The sequence below is a fragment of the Molothrus ater genome, chromosome 3 (genome assembly GCF_012460135.2).
Source record: "Molothrus ater isolate BHLD 08-10-18 breed brown headed cowbird chromosome 3, BPBGC_Mater_1.1, whole genome shotgun sequence".
Classification (NCBI taxonomy): domain Eukaryota; kingdom Metazoa; phylum Chordata; class Aves; order Passeriformes; family Icteridae; genus Molothrus; species Molothrus ater.
Genome location: NC_050480.2, coordinates 87665773 through 87683187, shown reverse-complemented (window position 1 = coordinate 87683187; position 17415 = coordinate 87665773). Strand labels below are relative to the sequence as shown.

At 36.6% G+C, this 17415-nt stretch overlaps 1 protein-coding gene across 1 annotated transcript in view; it reads right to left on the bottom strand.

The window, feature by feature from the left end:
* Positions 1 to 510: 510 nt before the first annotated feature.
* Positions 511 to 17415, bottom strand: part of MLIP (muscular LMNA interacting protein) — a 104338-nt gene continuing 87433 nt past the window's right edge. Inside the window, 3 exon segments of the mRNA XM_036381258.2 lie at positions 511 to 824; positions 2892 to 2926; positions 10351 to 10404. Coding sequence (XP_036237151.2) covers positions 2900 to 2926; positions 10351 to 10404 — 81 coding nt within the window. The 3' untranslated portion in view covers positions 511 to 824; positions 2892 to 2899.

Here is a 17415-nt window from a genome sequence, read left to right as displayed (position 1 = left end):
GGAGTCATTTGGGATTCAAAGGACCAAGACACTGGGGAGAACTCAGGTAGCTCATTCAAGCATAGAACCAGCTTCCTTACCCTTTCATAATTCATTTTGAAAGCAAAATCTTTAAGAACCAGGCCTGTACAACATCATGTGGAAGCAGCACAAGATCAAAAAGCCAGCAGCATAAAGTGGAAAGTGGTGTTTCTTCCTGCTGTTCCAGGAGTGCAGAGGGTAATTCTGCCTGCACTCTGCACCTGGCAGGGTCACAGGGGCTATGAATATTGCATGGCAGGGGAAAATCACTGTGCATGTTCACTGCTGACTGCTGTGGGTGCTGACACCAACATGAATAATCCCTGGACTACTTCACAAAATACAAGTGTTTGTGTGGTGGCAAAATGTGACCAAGTTAAAGCACACAGGAGCATTCCTTTCAGCAATGTTGGCATTTCTTCTCAGCTATTTGAAACCCATGGAGCCAGATTTACAGGAGTAAAAACAAGGATCACAAAAAATGTTTTGCAACAAAAATACAGCTTTATTTAATTTCAACATTTATATTATTTCTAAAGAAAATATGCTGTGTTATATTGGGCATCTCTTAAATCAGCAAGCACTTCAAGAAATGGCATATTCATGTGTGTATCTCTGGGGTTAATTATGCTAGTACATATTATTTCTTGAAAGAATATTTCATTGTTATTACTGCCTTGCAACTAGCATACCATAAGCAATTTTTTTTTAATGTTGCTTTAAATAAGACTGGTGCTGTGGATTCCTTCTTAATATAGAAACAGGCTTCAAATTCAGTTTTTGCTCTTGATCCTAATTTGGGGCTGCAAAAGAAGTATTTTCATATGAACACAATTTGTCAAAAATACAGATTAGTAAAATGCATAACACACACTGAGGTCACTTAGTTTTCCTAGTTTATACAACCTGATGATCTGGCTAACAAATAGAATTCTTAGTTTCACAGAAAAAAAAAAAGCCTAAAAGATATATTCAGACACCTCCTTTGTCCTATAGTTGTGGGAGAAGATGAGAGCTGGCAGATCAGATTTATCTTTGTGAGAAGCTTGCCTGTCTTTGCAGCAGCCTGAGGCAAACTTCTTTTGGGACTTAAATTTTCACAGAGCTGTAACTGTTCAAATTCAAACTAAATCTCTCTCCCTGAATTTAGACCCATCTCTTTTTCTCCTACTCATAGGAAAGATGAAAAAGTTACTAATCTCCCTTTATAATAGTCCATTATGAAGAGAAACTGCTGTGCCTCTCCTCTGTCCTTATTTCTTATGTCCTTATCTTCTGTGTGAAAATGCTGAAGCCTTTACATCTTTTCTAAACCTCCCATTTGTTTCCCACATCTTATGCCACTGATTTTGCACTAATAGTGAAAAAAAGAGTAATTATCTTCATCATATTATAAGCATTCCTTTCAACATCTCCCTGAAAGCATCACCTCTTCTACTCAGACTCAGTTTTTCCTCCCCTATAATCCTCAGGTTCTCATCTGCAGTATTATTGTCATTCTTTTTCTGTCTGTACCCATCATATTTCTTTGTATTTTTCTTCAGTCAATTGTATCATATTTATTTCAAGCCATTCCCTTAATATAAGTGAATTTTTCTGAATTAAAATCCTGGCTTCCATGCTGCTTGCAAATCCTCCCAAGTGGGCATTATCTGTAAATTGGGTAAGCCTATTGTCCATGTCATTGAGAAAGTAATTAATAGCAAAGCTTTATAGTACTAGAGCTAGAAGACAGCATTCTGGAAGTCGCTGAGATGTTCTCCCACTCAGGCAGCAAATAACCCTTCTTAGAGTCCTGCTTTCCAATCAAGTACCTATCTACCTTATGTGAATTTAATTTACTTTGCTTGCTTAGGGATGTCATGTGAGACTACATTGAAGATACACTGTATAAAACACATCCTTGTATCTGCCTTGCTGTCACAGAAGGAAATGAGATCAACTTGATAGGATTTGTTTCTGACGTGTCCCTGTGCAAATAATCTTATCTTCTTACCATTCTCTAGATGCCCACAAACGTTGTTTAATACTTTGTTCCAGTGTCTTGGAAATGCTATTAGGACTGAATTTTCTGTGATTCCTCAGATTTTCCTTTCCTCTTGTGCTTAGATAGAACATTGTGTTTACCTTTCTCCAGTTTTCTGGGAAATTACTCATCCTGCTAATCACTAGTGTTTGAGAAATGGCATAGGTTAAGTATTTTAAGGGTAAATTTCATCAGGCTGTTCCATTATGAATATTCCAATTTACCTCAGTATTCCTTCAGGTGTCATTTTCCATTTCTCTCCATGATCCTACTCACAAATTCTTAATAATAATAGAAATAAAATTTTATTCATAATTAATATCTCTTTTTTTTGTGAAGACTTAAACAAGGTAAGAGGGGATAAAAAGGCACTGAACTTTTCAGTATCACCTATTTGCTGACCTCTCTTGCTAAGTCAGCTCTCAAGCATAGTACATTATTTGCAATGTATTTAACTCTAGCAAACCATTCATTTAATGGCAGTATGTGGTTATGTGCTCAAATATAAAAAAAAATTATCCTATTTCCCTGACATCCTTTCACAATCTAGTTCCAGGGTATACCTCAATTTCTTACACCCATTTGATTGAATCCCACTTAAAATTAATTCTATTGTGACTTTATTCTGTCACGTTAAGAATTGGAATTATTCTGCATTGGTAATATTTCATAGAAAATCATTCACCAAATATAGCCATCTTATTGTCCAAACACTAAATTGTGTACCTAAAGCATCCTATTATATTTTCAAATAAAATGATAAAAAATTGATAAAGTGACACCAAAATAGTTACATATTTTAATTTTGACTGTAATCATATTTTTAAAAAATAGTAATACTCACCATCATATCTAAACAGAACCTCTTTCATTGGAAACCTATAGAAAAATGAAAATAAAAAGCGAAAACAAAGTGAAGAGGAAAATAAAAACTGCAAATGTTATGCAGGATCAATTGTAAAAACTGATGGAAAACTCCACACAGCACTTCTAAGGTTTTTTTAATCACTGGTTTGCTGCACTCTTAATTTACAACTCTGCTTACTGAACCAGAAATGATTTTTCATGCATTGACATTCTTTAGGAATTCCTCTGCCCACAGAAATGTCAACAGACAAGCGTCACTTTGACTAATCACACACCAGATTCACATTGGTTTTCCACTTTCTACTTCTTTTCTGAACTTCCTGCTGGGAGGACAGAGCATGTGGCCACCCTTGAATTCACATGCCACAGGTGTTGCTGGCCTCCCCCTTAGCACGGATTTTGCCAGTCTTCTGTAACAGCCTGGCACCCAAACCAAGGAGTGGGATAGACTACAGGGTGAACCCCAATGCAGCCTGTCCCTATCTGGGACACTGGTCCACAAAGATAGTATTCAACAGTTCAAAATGTCTCCTCCAGGGAATATTTCAGAGGATGCTAGGGTGACATCTCCATCAGAGATCTGAAGAGCCTACGTGTCCTGGAAGTCTGTGGATGTTTCTAATTTGGAGGACAAGAGAGACTGATATGCCAAGGGTATGACTCCCATTCTGGAGTCTGGGGGACTCTGCCAAACTGGAGCAATGGGCTAGCAGAAGATCCATGAACAAAGGCAATTACAAAATCCTGCGTGGGGCAGGAGAGAAGGGGGGATGGAGGAGGTGAATAACCCGTGCAATGGCACAGGACAGTGACTGACTGACTGACTGACTGACAAGCAGCTCTGCCAAGAGGGATATGAGGTCTGACAGCACACAGAACGTGCATCAGTCTAGCCTTGTTGTGATGAACATTTACGGTTGCATTAATTAGAGCACAGCCAGCAGGTTGAAGGAAGTTAATCCCCTCTGCTGGGCACTAGCAAGGCTGCATCTGGAATGTAATTTCCATTATTGAGCTCTCACTATAAAAATAGATTTTGCTTTGTCAAGTAAGCAGAGGAAACCAATGGACAACTATCAGGACAGTTACAAGTGTTTGTTGATTTCTGGGAAAGATATGTGACAGATAAGGGGTGGCTACAGGTAGCACTTGTTTAACCTAAAGAGTAGACCATGGGGTATTTTTTTCCTTTTCCAGCCATTCAAGAAAGGTTTAATGACAGCCCAGATTTGCATGGTGAAAGAAAACAAGGCAGCAAGTGGGGAAATTTTAATTAGCCATAAAGAAACATATTTTATATCATAGGAGTTGTCAAACACTATAGCTAATTTAAATCTGATTCTATGATTCTAATTACTTATGCATTACTTAAGTACTGAATAATTAAAAAAAAATTCTTCAGCCTACAGTTATGTTCTGTCTAGCTATTCAAGGCAAGTTCTTTTCCTCTAAAACAATTTCTCAGAACTCCTGCCATTCTTTGAAGGGGACCAATAACAACAGCTGTTTCTTAATGCCAGGGGGAATTAGATTCAAATTGCAGTTTGAATCACATACTGATATCTCAAACTTTCTCTTTATCCTTCTTATATTACTACCTTTTCAGACTTTTAAATGTAAACTTATAAAATGAATATATTTACAGCAATTATTTTTATGCAATCACTGTACAAATAAAATTCTATAAATGCATATAATGCTTTCTCCTTGTTACGGCATGGTGATCTAATATGCCCTTTCAAGTCAGTAGGCTATAACTGAAAGTTTTTACTTAAAACAAGAAGATATAGTTGAAGGTGACTAAAGTATTGCCCAAATACCCATTGCAATATAAATTTTCTGCTTAACGTACAAAATCTTAAAGAAAGAAAAATAAAGCACTGTTCAAGTTTAAAGTAATAGAAAGTTTGTCTGCTGATACTTAAAGTTTTTATTTGAGATTTTAGAAATGTGCATTGTTTGAACTTGCCTTTCTATTTATAAATATTAGAAGGCAACAGTTTGCTGTTTCGGTGGCCCATCCAATTTAGAAGTTAAAGAATTTGTCACCACTAACACCTGAAAATCCTACTCCTTTAGTAAAAACAGTAGTTATTCATACATTTAATGTTCATTTTCAGGGTCATTAAATTTTCAGCTAAATGAACTGCTATAAGTCTATGGAGAGAGCTTAGGGTTGCACTCCTTGGCTTGGTCAAAATAACCCAAGGGCAGTGAGACCCCGACTCCAGAGAGGAAGGGGCGGCAATGTTCTGCCATACCAGTCTACAGCAGCTCCACTGTCTGAGGAACAAGGCTGCAAACGTGTGCAAGATGGAAAGCAAAAAGTGAATTGCGCATCTGTGATGTGACACATGAAGAGCCCATGCTTGTCTCCTAGGAAGGCACAATGAGCTGTCTTTGTCCCCAACACGTCTGGAAAGATGTATCTCATCTGCCAAATGGAAAAAGAAGGTGCTTGCATAAAGTTGACCTTTGAGTGGGAGTGTTTCCAGTGGAGCTCCCTCTGGAGCTCCCTCTGCTTCTGTTAGGTCCTTGCTTTGACAAGCTGGAAACTTCTTTACAAGTTGAAAAGGTATTGAGCAGTATGGAAGAGCTGAATCATTACAGAATAATTCAGGGTCCAGTGAGGAGGGTGTTAAACTGGAAGGACATAACTTTGCCATGATAACATCATTTAGGTTGGAGCTTTTGTTTACAGTAAAACCTTTTACATAAATTCTGTAGTACAAGGACACTTTCTTAAAATGGGTACATTTTCCTCTTATAGGTAGACTCTATCAATGATTAATACTATTGTTGACTTCTGAGCAGGAACACTCCTTCAGTAAATAAAGACCAAGAGCAATGTAAAACAAAACTTTGGACCATATTGACATTTTCATAGAATTTCAAATTTCAAGAACTTTCGTTACTTTGCACAGAAGATAGTTGGCAAAATCCTGTTGCCACCCAAGTCAATAGAATCAACTTTCTCTCATGGGGTCTTTTTATAAATGTTGACTTTAGAAATGCTATTGATTTCTCAAGCAACTATTGCAGATCTTTCGTGAACAAAACAAACAGATAAAACTGAGTAATTACTCAACTTTAGCAAAAGATTACATGGGCCTAAAGTAATTGTATTGGTAACTATAATTAGTCATTTATTAGTAATTGTAATTGTAGACTCAGGATTTTGTAAATCATAGATGAATAAGGGTAATGAGGACATACTTTTAGCCCCTCCACACAATGGGTTTTTTTTTTCAGATTATACAGGTACATATGCCCAACATTCAGTCTAAAGGTTCTGACTCAGTAAAATTCTGAGACTGATTATAATACTATTCCCACATCATGGCCTAGGCAAACACTAGCTTCACTTGAAAGGAAGACAGTAGGTATCAGAAATTATTGGCATATTGCTTGCTTATGTTTCAAAGAGTATCCTTCAGACCTCCTCCATTTAAAATGCACTGGTTGTAGTGGAGGATTTCACAAGGAGCAGAATATCACTTATTTATTTTCTTACTTTCACAGGGAAGTCACAGGTCTTACTTGGTACATGCCATAACAGAATGATGCTAAAATTACACGAATGCTATTCTTCTGAATAAAAAGGTACCTCTATTTTATTTGTGTGTTTGTTTATTATAATTTCCACTGAATAATTTGCTTTGAGGAAAACAATACAAATTACTAAGGAGAAACTAGCAGCACATTTCCCTCATTTCCTCTCTCACTCCTTCCTAGAGGTGTTTACATTTCATAGAGCATCTGTCCCTCCATTTGGGTTCTTTTGCAACTGCACAAATCACACTTACTTTCTCATTCTGAGGGGGGAACATTGCAGGAAATGTTAAGTATGAGCCTATATATAATTTTAGATAAAGAGAGTAGATAATAATTTAGATAATATAGGAGAATGATCTAAGGGTCTTATGATAGCAGTAAGAGTAATATTGGACTTATGACTTGGCAGATTTTTCCTAATCAGTTCATCATCCAAACAGAATTCACTGATAAAAAAAAAGAAGACATATTAAATTAGGATGAGGATTTGTGGGTTATGAAACTCATAAGGTGAGAATTCAGTATAAACTGTTCTTAGAGTCAAGATATGTTCCCAAACAAAAAGGAACAACACAGGTGCCTGAAAGATGTTGTGATTTTAAAAATCATCAACCAAGACCTTCCTTGCTTTTTTATGCACTAGAAAGAGAAAGCATTATAACATACAATTCTGAAAACCCAACCACAGAAAAAACAGAAAATGGTGAAAATATGTTAGTTTTTCAGAGACAGCTTGACAACAACTTATCTCCAAGAAGCCACTACCCTCAGGACAGCTAAGAAGGCTGTCCCAAATAACTTGAGCTGCACCTAATTCTGTTTTGCTGTCCTGTCTGTCTCCAAGACAGCATAAATGTAGATCTCCTTCTGCGTATCAATGCTGAATACTTCAGTTTCTAGCAATAGATCTCAGGGGAAACAGATGCCTTTGTTCAGTTCTTCTTGACTGAGAATGAAAAATGGGGGTCATCTCTAGATGCATTTGTGTCTTCTCTGACACCCATTAAAGAGACAAAGAGATTGCTCAGCCTTCACGTGGCCAGCAAGATGTGCCCTGGTCACCTCCTCCTTCTAAAAATGAGATTAAGAAATTGGGAAAATACTGGATCATTTGCTTGTTATGAGTTGAACAGTTCTATGAAAAATGCCTTCTTTTATTTGTAATAGAGAAAAGAGTAAATATGTCATCTCTTGATGATACTTTCTGAGCAGCTTGCGGTGAGCCTGACACAATTCTTCTTGATATTTCTACATGGACTGGAGTCCACTTGCATACTCGTAGTGGCAAAATACTCATTAGTGACAGGCCCCAGGGAACCAGCAGTCAGCTTGCTCAGCTGTACAAAATGATATCTGACACTTTTTTTTCAACTTTAAAGCTAATTATTTGCCTCTAGCTAACACTATTATAAGTCATCCAATAAGACGTTAATCAAAGGAAATATAAAGTGTACTGATAACAGCACTTATAAATCTTCTTTCCCATCAATCGTCTTTGGTCCTTATAAATGCAACCACAGTTTCATCAGATATAGTTGTTCTACAGATCATGGTACAAATTCTCCCATTGTTTTACTACATTTAAGCTTTTTTAAAAAATGTAGATAGAAATTCTGTTCAAAGCGCTTGTTTGAATTACAAGGGAACTTTTAGAAGACAGTTTTAATATATTTTACCTGCCTTGAACAGACCAAGCTGGCCTCTAACCAAAGGAATTTTGCACTTTTTTTGTGTCTGACTTTACTATGTCAGTACAAGATCCTTCACTTTCTGAATTGATCGTAATAATGATCTTAATAATCTTAGTAGTTAAACTATGTGTCTTGTCTCTTAGAGAATTCTGTTTGAAAGTATCAGTCTTTCCATTAGATTTGCAAAATTCTACCTCAATGTGCAAATTGTAAAGTAGAAGGATGAGACACAAGGATCTAGCTGTTTGCTTCCCTCTGTTTTCAAATACAGGAAAATCATCTTCATCATCAGAGGCTGCAAATATATACACATACACACATACACATGTATACATGTATGTGTATATATACCCATTTTAGAGTTCCTGGTGTACTGCAAATCTGCTTAATCTCAAAACCAAATTCATCCTCAGAAATATTTAGTCCTTCTCACTGCCTTCTAATGATATACCATTACTTCAATAATATTTCCAAAACTTTACAGCTAAGATGGAAAAAAACCAACCTGAGAAGATCTAAAATGTATTCTTGGTCTAACTTCACCTTGTGAGGGCATTTTGGGTTTTTCTTTGAATAGTAGACACTGTAACACCTGCTTTTGAGAGAATCAAGAAGTGGCTCCTGAGAGGCAGAGGAAAGGGGATTGATGGTGTAAAAACAAGCAGAAATGTCAAAGGCAAGGAACAAAGGAGGAGATTTGGAGGGCTGTGATGGAGATTCAAACAAAAAGAGATATGAAACAGCTCCAAGTCCCTGACACCCTGCGCAGAGAGGCCAGGGATGCACAAGAGAATAAGAGGCTACAGTCATGCCTATGTACTCCTGGTGCAGAACTGCAGTCGGTTGATCCACCCAACCACTAAGATATCAACCTCTTTTCATTTTTATCATTTTTCCCCCTTATTTTTTTTCCAGTGGAAACTGAGATAAACTCTGAGGATATATTGATATGTTGTCAACAAACTCAGAATTCAGGCAAATCCTCCACTTCTAAAATGTGAAGATCTTGACCCTAAAACTCCCACAATATTTTTCAAAACTAAAAGGAAGTTATATGTTTGGTAGAAATGACTGGCAAATACCCATTTCATATATTTAAATTATCATGTGGCTGCTTTCAGACGAACTAGAATCTAATTTTAAAATAATAAATTTAAACCAAACTGTTTTTAAATTTATAATTATAATTCCTATCTGTATTTTTACATTCATTAAAAAACTAGTGAGATCATTGTGAGAATGCACCTGGTAAGAGAGGCTTGGTAGTAAAAAATTCATTCTTGTGTCATAAACATTCTCATACTGCTATTATTGGTACTAAATTATGCTTTCATGGGTGAATTTCTAAAATAGTATTGAAAATCTCCCGTAATGAGTGGTGTCCTATTGCATTCCAAAGCCAGAGTAAAGAGTGTGATAGTTAATTGAATTACATATGTCTATTCCAACACTGAGGCTATCATTCATCTTCATGCTCATGTTGGAAAAAGGGACTTGCCAGTGCCAGCTGAACCTTTTTGATTTTCTATATGCTCTGTCTCAAGAGAAAATTGATAATGAATAATAGATTGCATCTTCTCTCACTGAATGAGTTGTCTACAGTGGTAATAACTGTGGTCCAACAGTTTAGACACATAAATGCTGTAGGGAATTGGCAACTGAATTTTGACTTCAAGAAAATGTTTTACCCTTCTTCAAGTTAAAAAAAAAAACAACAACAAACTGGCATTGAATTTTAATACTGGGAAAACTTGAATTACATTTTATGTTTTCTTGACTATCTTTTATGAAATTCTTAATAACTATCCTAAGTGTTTCTGGTAGCTGTAGTACCTGATATTTAAAACAGAAGCTATAGTAGTGATTGAAAATTGTGGAATGTGTTATTTAAACATGGCTGCATAATTTACCATTCCCACTTGCTAACATCCCAACAGCACATATCAGGAACTTGAAGCATAAATGTGACTGTTATTTCAAATTCACATGAGCAACAGTTGGTAAAACACCTCTGGGTTTTTTTCTTTATTGATCATTAAGAACAATTAATGTTTATTAGTCTCTGCACTGGAAAAAAAAGCAGGTTTGGAAGCTCAGCACATTTTTACTGATCAACCTTATATGGGCTATGCAAATAGAAGATAAAGCCAGCATGCAAATGCTTAAACCCATTAAATGTCAACTGATTACCTCCTTGGAGATGAGCATCTCATTTTCTGGAATAGGCACCATGGAAAGACTGGACTGCCGAGCCAAGATGTCACAGGTTGGAGAGAGCATGAGGTTAAACACAGGAAAAACAAATCCATTATCAGTTCAATTTCTATATAAAATATCACTAAAATTTAAAATTAAAGCCAATACCCTCAGACATACTAAGGATAGCAAGGCACTTAGATCTGTGCTCAGCAGACTCTCACTACTCCTTGTCTGTATTAAAATCTATTTCAAGGTATGGCCTGTTTTCTGTTATATTATATTCCCATAATTAAAAGGGTGGGGAAGGGATAAATCCCTTTTGAATTTCAAAGAGGCATCTCAAGTAAAAATCACAGCAAAAGCGCCTACTTTATGATACGTTTAGTATGAGATAATGCACTTAAAGTTATTTATAACCAGAACCATACCAACATCAATGAGAATTTAATTAGAATGCAGGTAAATCAGCTCGAGTTTACAAAGGCAGTGTAAAGATCATAAGCTTGTGACATTTTCTTATAGTGTGACACAGAGACATCATGTTTAAAGAAAAGGTTGCTAAAAGATGTGGGTGCTTGAGTATTCTCTAAAAGATTGGAAAAAGCCTGCTATTTTCAGTGTATCAAAGGCATTCATTTATTTTGGCATTTAGATCAAATAGTAAACCAGCGAATTATATGTTGCTTAAAAATATTGCTCTTCTAAGAAAATTGATTTTTACACTGTGCTTTTTGAGAAGTAGAACTGATCTGCTAAACTGGCTGTGTACACAAAGAAATATACTGAAGTGGAATATACTCTAATTTTCTGCAATTACTTTATATATTCCTCTCTTCCTTTGCAAATTTTCCCTGATTTCTTTCCAGAGAAGAAGGCATCTACTTTATCGACAACAGAAGCTTTGAACCATTTAACTTCTTTTTTTGTGATTACTATTCCCAAAAATGAAAAGGGCAGGGAACAACTTTAGGCAACAAGTTTATTTATTCAATAGATTTTTATAAAGGAGTAAATTTAGGCAAAAGAAGGGTAAGGAAGGGGTAAGGTGCCTAGGTCCTCTCAGTGGCAACATCTCTCCCTCTGACACTCCTGTGGCTCCCAATGTCAATCAGGCCAAGGCTTCCCCCAGACCTTACACCACCTCCTGCTGCTGCACACACAGGAGGTGTTTGATGGTCTGCGTGGAACAGATGTTCTGCCTCCAAACCCAGCATCCTGTGATCACCAAGCCTAGGCAATCCTTGATGATACACAGGGTACAAAGTTCTAGCAACACCTGCGGCATCTTGGCAAGTGTAGCCCATTGGAAGAAACCCTAGAGTTGAGGTATTCATTGCCTCATCAGAATATGGCACATCTGTATCCCAGACAAAGTAAGAAGGGTCAGCCACAAAGAGAAGAAGGAAAGTATTTTTCATATTCTGTTCACTTTCTGATGTACAGCTAAGCCCTCTGAGAATAATTCTCCACCTCTCACAAGAAAGAAAAGCTCCTTAGTCAGGCAGTGACCTGAGAAAGGAACACCTCAAATTGCACAGAGAGAAAATCAATGAAAAATGCACTTCTATTGTGTTATCTCATCCCGGCCTTTCTTGCTCGTACTCACTGCCTGCTCTCTTAACCTGAAATGCCCCTGTGAGTCATGATTCTACCTTACCTTTTTTCTTGAATATGAGGTCTCAAGTCCATCCTTAGACCTGACAAAAGTAATTACCTTTTTTTGTCCAAGAAAGAGATTTCTTCCCTTATTTTGATAGCATCCTCTTTTCAAACTAAAGAGCCAAACTATGTGACAGTCTCCATAGGGAGGAAAATTATTTCTATTTTATGAAGAGGTACTCTTAATATTAATTGGTTTGGAGATATTTAATTAAAGAAGGCAAGGAATTCACCAAGTAATAATGAAGAAAAATAGTTAGTAAACAATATTGAGTCCCCTCTGTTTCCACAAGGCTTCTCTGACCAAAACCCCTTGAAGTTATCATAGAAGAGTCTATGTTTTCTAATAGCCAGGTGGGTCTAGTCTTAAGGAAGCAACATATAGCTCATTTGTAAAGAACTTTAAGTAGTACTTTAGTGAATATAGAACAATAAGCCAAGGGCTGCACCCTTTTTCTGCTGAAATAACACTTAGTCTTGCAGGTCCCTGAAAGGAAGGTGTTTAGATCTTGCCTGAAATCATACAGTTCTGCCTCTGCCAGCTGAAAAGGAAACAAATGCCTTGGCCTGGCTGACATCAGCCCAAAGACCCAGAGGCTGATTGCATGTGCTATTTCCATCAAGTGTCAGTGTAAACCAAAATGTGTGTGCCTTGCTTTAGAAAGTATACCATACCTGTCCTGAGTTTAACCAAAAGGTTACAGAATCTTGTTCTTACTGATTTTTCCTTAAAAATACGATTTTTTTGTGTTCTTGACTGCACGCGACACAGCCAACTTCAAAGTACTACTTCAGAATATGAAGTAGGCAGCATGAGGCTGGATTAGCCCTTTCTTACTTGACATTGTGTCACTATCTCCCCTCAGAATCATACAGGAATGTGCTTGTGTCCACCAGATCTGAGATGTGAATGCAAGTAGGACTTTGTACTTTTTATGGGTGTATAGTATCAGTGAGACCTCATCAAACTCTGTCATTGTCATTCTTTCATCTTCAGGTCAAAGCAGCTGGCAAGAAGCCCTATCTCCTATGCAAATGTGAAAATATTGTGTCTGTTGATGGTAGAAGATGAATATTGCTTTTATAATTACCACTCTTTCCTGTGACAGTTACAAAATTCTGCATTACTCCTACAAGGTTAATCAAAAATTTTTAACTTTTCCAGATGTTACTCAGATTTCTCTTAATGTGGTATTTTTTCTTTATTATTTCTAAGAACAGTGAAAGAGCAAACTAGACAAATCTGCATTTGTGACTGCAAAATTGTACTGAGGAGAGTAGATTATCTTTACAATATATAAGTACTTGCAGGATGTAATTTCAAAGAGAAATTATACACCTGCCCAAAATAACCTCTTACAGACTAAGACAAGGCTTAGAAAGAGGTGGTTATATAATATCTTGATTAGACCTTTGCTCATTTAGTTCTGTAATCAGCAAGACATATTTGCCTTTAAAAGGTCATTTGATCTTTATTGTGCTATGAATCACAGCTGCCTCTGAACTAATATAAAGCTTTCTGAATTGTTCTCAGTGTAAGATGTTTTTCATAAATCCAAGTCGCTCTCTGGAGGGTCTGCAACCTTTGCTAATTGAGGCACCAGCTTAAAACTGGAACTACTGAGAGATAGCATTCATAGGAAGTAAGAATATTTCAACTATATTAACCAGAGAACATTCACATTTACACTATGCTGTCGAGTTACCCTTTGAAAATAAATTAGACACTCTAGACCTTTATTAAACATATATACATTCCTTCACAATAGGAAAGAAAACTAAAAACACTAATTTAAACATGTACAACAAGCAAATATTTTCATAAAACAGTTTTATGTCTCTCTGCTTTATCTGAGTGACAATGAACATGAAATACTCAGTACCAATAAATGGTAAACCACCCACAGAAGTACATAAAGGAATACTTTCAACTAAGGGGAAAGAAAATAATATAATGTAAAGGGTCAATTTATGATTAAAATGTCTCTAGTCTCTTTGAGATGACACAGTATAAATTCTATTTCAAAGATTCAGTCCTTAAGCACCAAATTCTTTTGCATCTTGTACCTCTATAAAAAGGAAAAGTAAGGTAGAAATAGGAATCACAACACATATTTACAATGTGCCTTCAGACTTACGCAGTAAACCATCCTGACAGACTTGAAAATCCTTATTATACACTATTGTAGCCATGTGCTTTTATTTTGAAGATTTCAAAACTCTTTCCAGGTACTGAAAGTACCTGCAAAAAAGAAACAACTCTCACACAGGCACTGTTTCATGACGGGTTCTTAACAGACACAGGCCCAGAGGTCTCCAGAGTGCAGTGAGACTGAGAGATTTGAATCTAAATAGAATGAATCATAAAAACATAGAAAGGTTTGGTTTGGAAGGGACCTTAAAAATCACCTAGTTCCAACCCCTTTGCTTTGGGCAGAAGCACCTTCTAACTAGACATATTCTAACATATCATATTCTAACTAGACTAGCTTGCTCAAATCCCCCTCCAATCTGGTCTTGAACACTTCCAGGGACAGAACATCCTCAGCTTCTCTGGGCAGCCTAACACCAGAGAATACCAGAGGCTGGAAGAGTTACAGGGCTTTGCAGTAAGGATTCCTTATCTATAAGTGGAGTGGGAGGGAGATGCATGCAAGCCCAGCAGTGCACTATTTTTCCTTGGGCTGCTTTTTCCCAGATTGAGTTTAACTTCACATGCAGGGCCAGTCCACGATGGACTTGACTGAGGATTTTCTGCCAAAATTATTTTTCAATGAAAAATACTAGCAACAACAAAAAAATTAAGCTTTCTGCAAAATATGTTAATTTCTCTTGCAAATTCTTGCTAGTAATTTGGAAAATTAAAATGAAGCATTCAATTGCAAGAAAACCCATCTGCAACAAACAATATTGTGTTTTCTGTCTTGGATGTTTCATTTTGGACCACTTGCATAAAATACTAAGATGCATTTCACTATCGACTTTGTGGCAATCATGTTAAGAGCCTCTATTTTCTGCTGTGGCTAATGAAGCACTGCAATTCCTTGCAGGGCTGATTTCACTGTTGGTTATGATGGGAGCTGGTGGTCAGCAAGGATTTTCATCACCACCCATGATGAACACTCAAGGCATGAGAACCACAACCCACACATCCATAGGGTAAGGCAGCAGAGACAAACCGCTTCTAATCACATGGGTTAGAGCCATCTGCCTTGAGTTAGTTCATGTAACCCAAAGGATGCATATTGGTTTCTGGAGTATTCAAATCTCTTCAAAATTTAATATGTATTGGAAAGAAAATGTCAGAATTTCCAATAACACAAGTGTTTGAAATTTCCCTCAGCATATTGACTGTGAACTATTTATTTACTCATCAAAATAGTCATTGCTTAGATGCTTCCTGCCCAAGGAAGGGGCTCATTTCTAATTGAATGAAAACATCCAAAGAACTCTAACCACTTTCCAGGTGACACTGTGAAATGAATTGGATTTAATTTTCAGATCTGAATTTCCCCCACATATTTTATTAGCAGATTAGCTGCTAAACTGAAAAATCCCTGTTTTCTGAGCAAGTGTCTGATGCAAGAGATCTTTTCCCTTAGCTACTTTAAGTTCAAACCAGAAACTTCTAATGAATCTTCAAGAGTGAACATCTGTAATTGTCACCTATTATATAAAAATTTGCATTAAGATCATATTCTGCCAATAGGATAACTATAACTAATTATATCTAGTTTTAACTGAGAAAAAGAAAAAGCTAGTTCACAACATCTCTGTAAATCAGTAAATATTGACCTCTTGAATTCAAGATCTGAGTACATCCTTGGAATTTTACCAGAACTAGTTATATTTCATGCTTTTATCTAACATAACTGAAATTAGAGTGAATTGAGACTCTATTTCAGAGTATACATTATAGAAATACTTGCAATAAAAATGCCCATATAGCTCTGGGTGCTTTGGAATATAGCTTTGGGTGCTTTTCCATTAATTATGATTTTCTTTTTCCTTAGGTCTTGCTTGTTCACTATCTTCAATTGAAAGTGCACAAATACAAGTTTTGTTTCTCATACAGGTTTCATACATACCAAATCTGATTTGGTGTTCTTCATTCAATTACATATTTCTGCTAATGTTGTTAATAAGAGCCTTTATCTCTGGATTGCTTCTGTTCTTAGAAGTGAGTTGTTAGCTAGGACCAGACTTTCTATTATATTTGGGAATGTTTATTGTATAAAAAATGTCTGTCTGAAATCCACTTCTGATGGCAGAAGACCAGATGCCATCACCCTAGAAAGCCAGATATAAGGCTGAACTCACTCAAATTTTTATTAGGTAGAGACTTCTAAGAATGAAGACAAAACATCTTAAAGTGCTATTTGGTGCTTGAGACTGGTTTAATCTGTCCTAGCAGAGACATCCAGTATAAAAGAAAAGGCAGAAAGAAATAGAAGTGGCTGTAATTATGTTTCAAGAGGAAGCTTGAACACTCCTGGGTGTCTTCACTGGGAAGCATGTTTTGGTTTCTAAGCATAGAAAGTGCCTGCTGGGGCTCGATCCCATTGCATTGTGTGCATGTTTTCTAAATGAACAGCAGCACACCAAAGAAATGCCAGGGTGCTACCCTCAGCAGCTTCTCCTACTGGAAATAGGACAGAAAGGCTCTCAAACTTGTCAAACTGCCCAGGCCAAAAGAGGTGACACCATAATCAATTCCTTTCTCTTTCGTTGGAAGAGCTGTCTCCAGAGAAATGGGTGGCTGAAGTCATTCCAAGTGGTGCCAGACTTAGGACACCTCCATTTAAGGGGCTGTTCCTGGGTCCTCTGTTGAGCCTAAGATACCTTCAAGTTCTGTTGCTAATTCAATGGCTTTTGAAAGAAAGCAATTGATTATGTTTAGAAAGTTATGATCTTTCTAAAAAGTGTTTCAAGAGAAACACCTTTCTTTAAAGATGAGCTGAGCAGGGACTGTAGACACATTTTCTGAAGGCATTATCAAACTAAGTCAAAAATGATAGAAATATCATCTAAATATATCATTAAAATAAATCATTAAGCCCAAGAATGCTATAAAACAATATACAAAGAAGACACAGCAATATTAATCATTAATATTTTCCCAACAAGGAGGTCCAATTTGTAGCTCAGCACTAATGAACTGACTTGTTTACCTCTGATATCTGTTTTTACACCAAAGCAATTTTTCTGGGTCACAGATAGTAGATTGATCAACCACAATACACCTACACAAGTGCAACATTTAAATAACAAAGTTCAAAAGAGAGAAAGAAACTGTCTTCTAGAAAATAAAAGCCGTTGGAATGATGTCTGGGAGAAAAGTGCTTTTCCATGGCAACCTTGAAAGGCTGCTGTATTCACAGAATGTCACTTCTCACT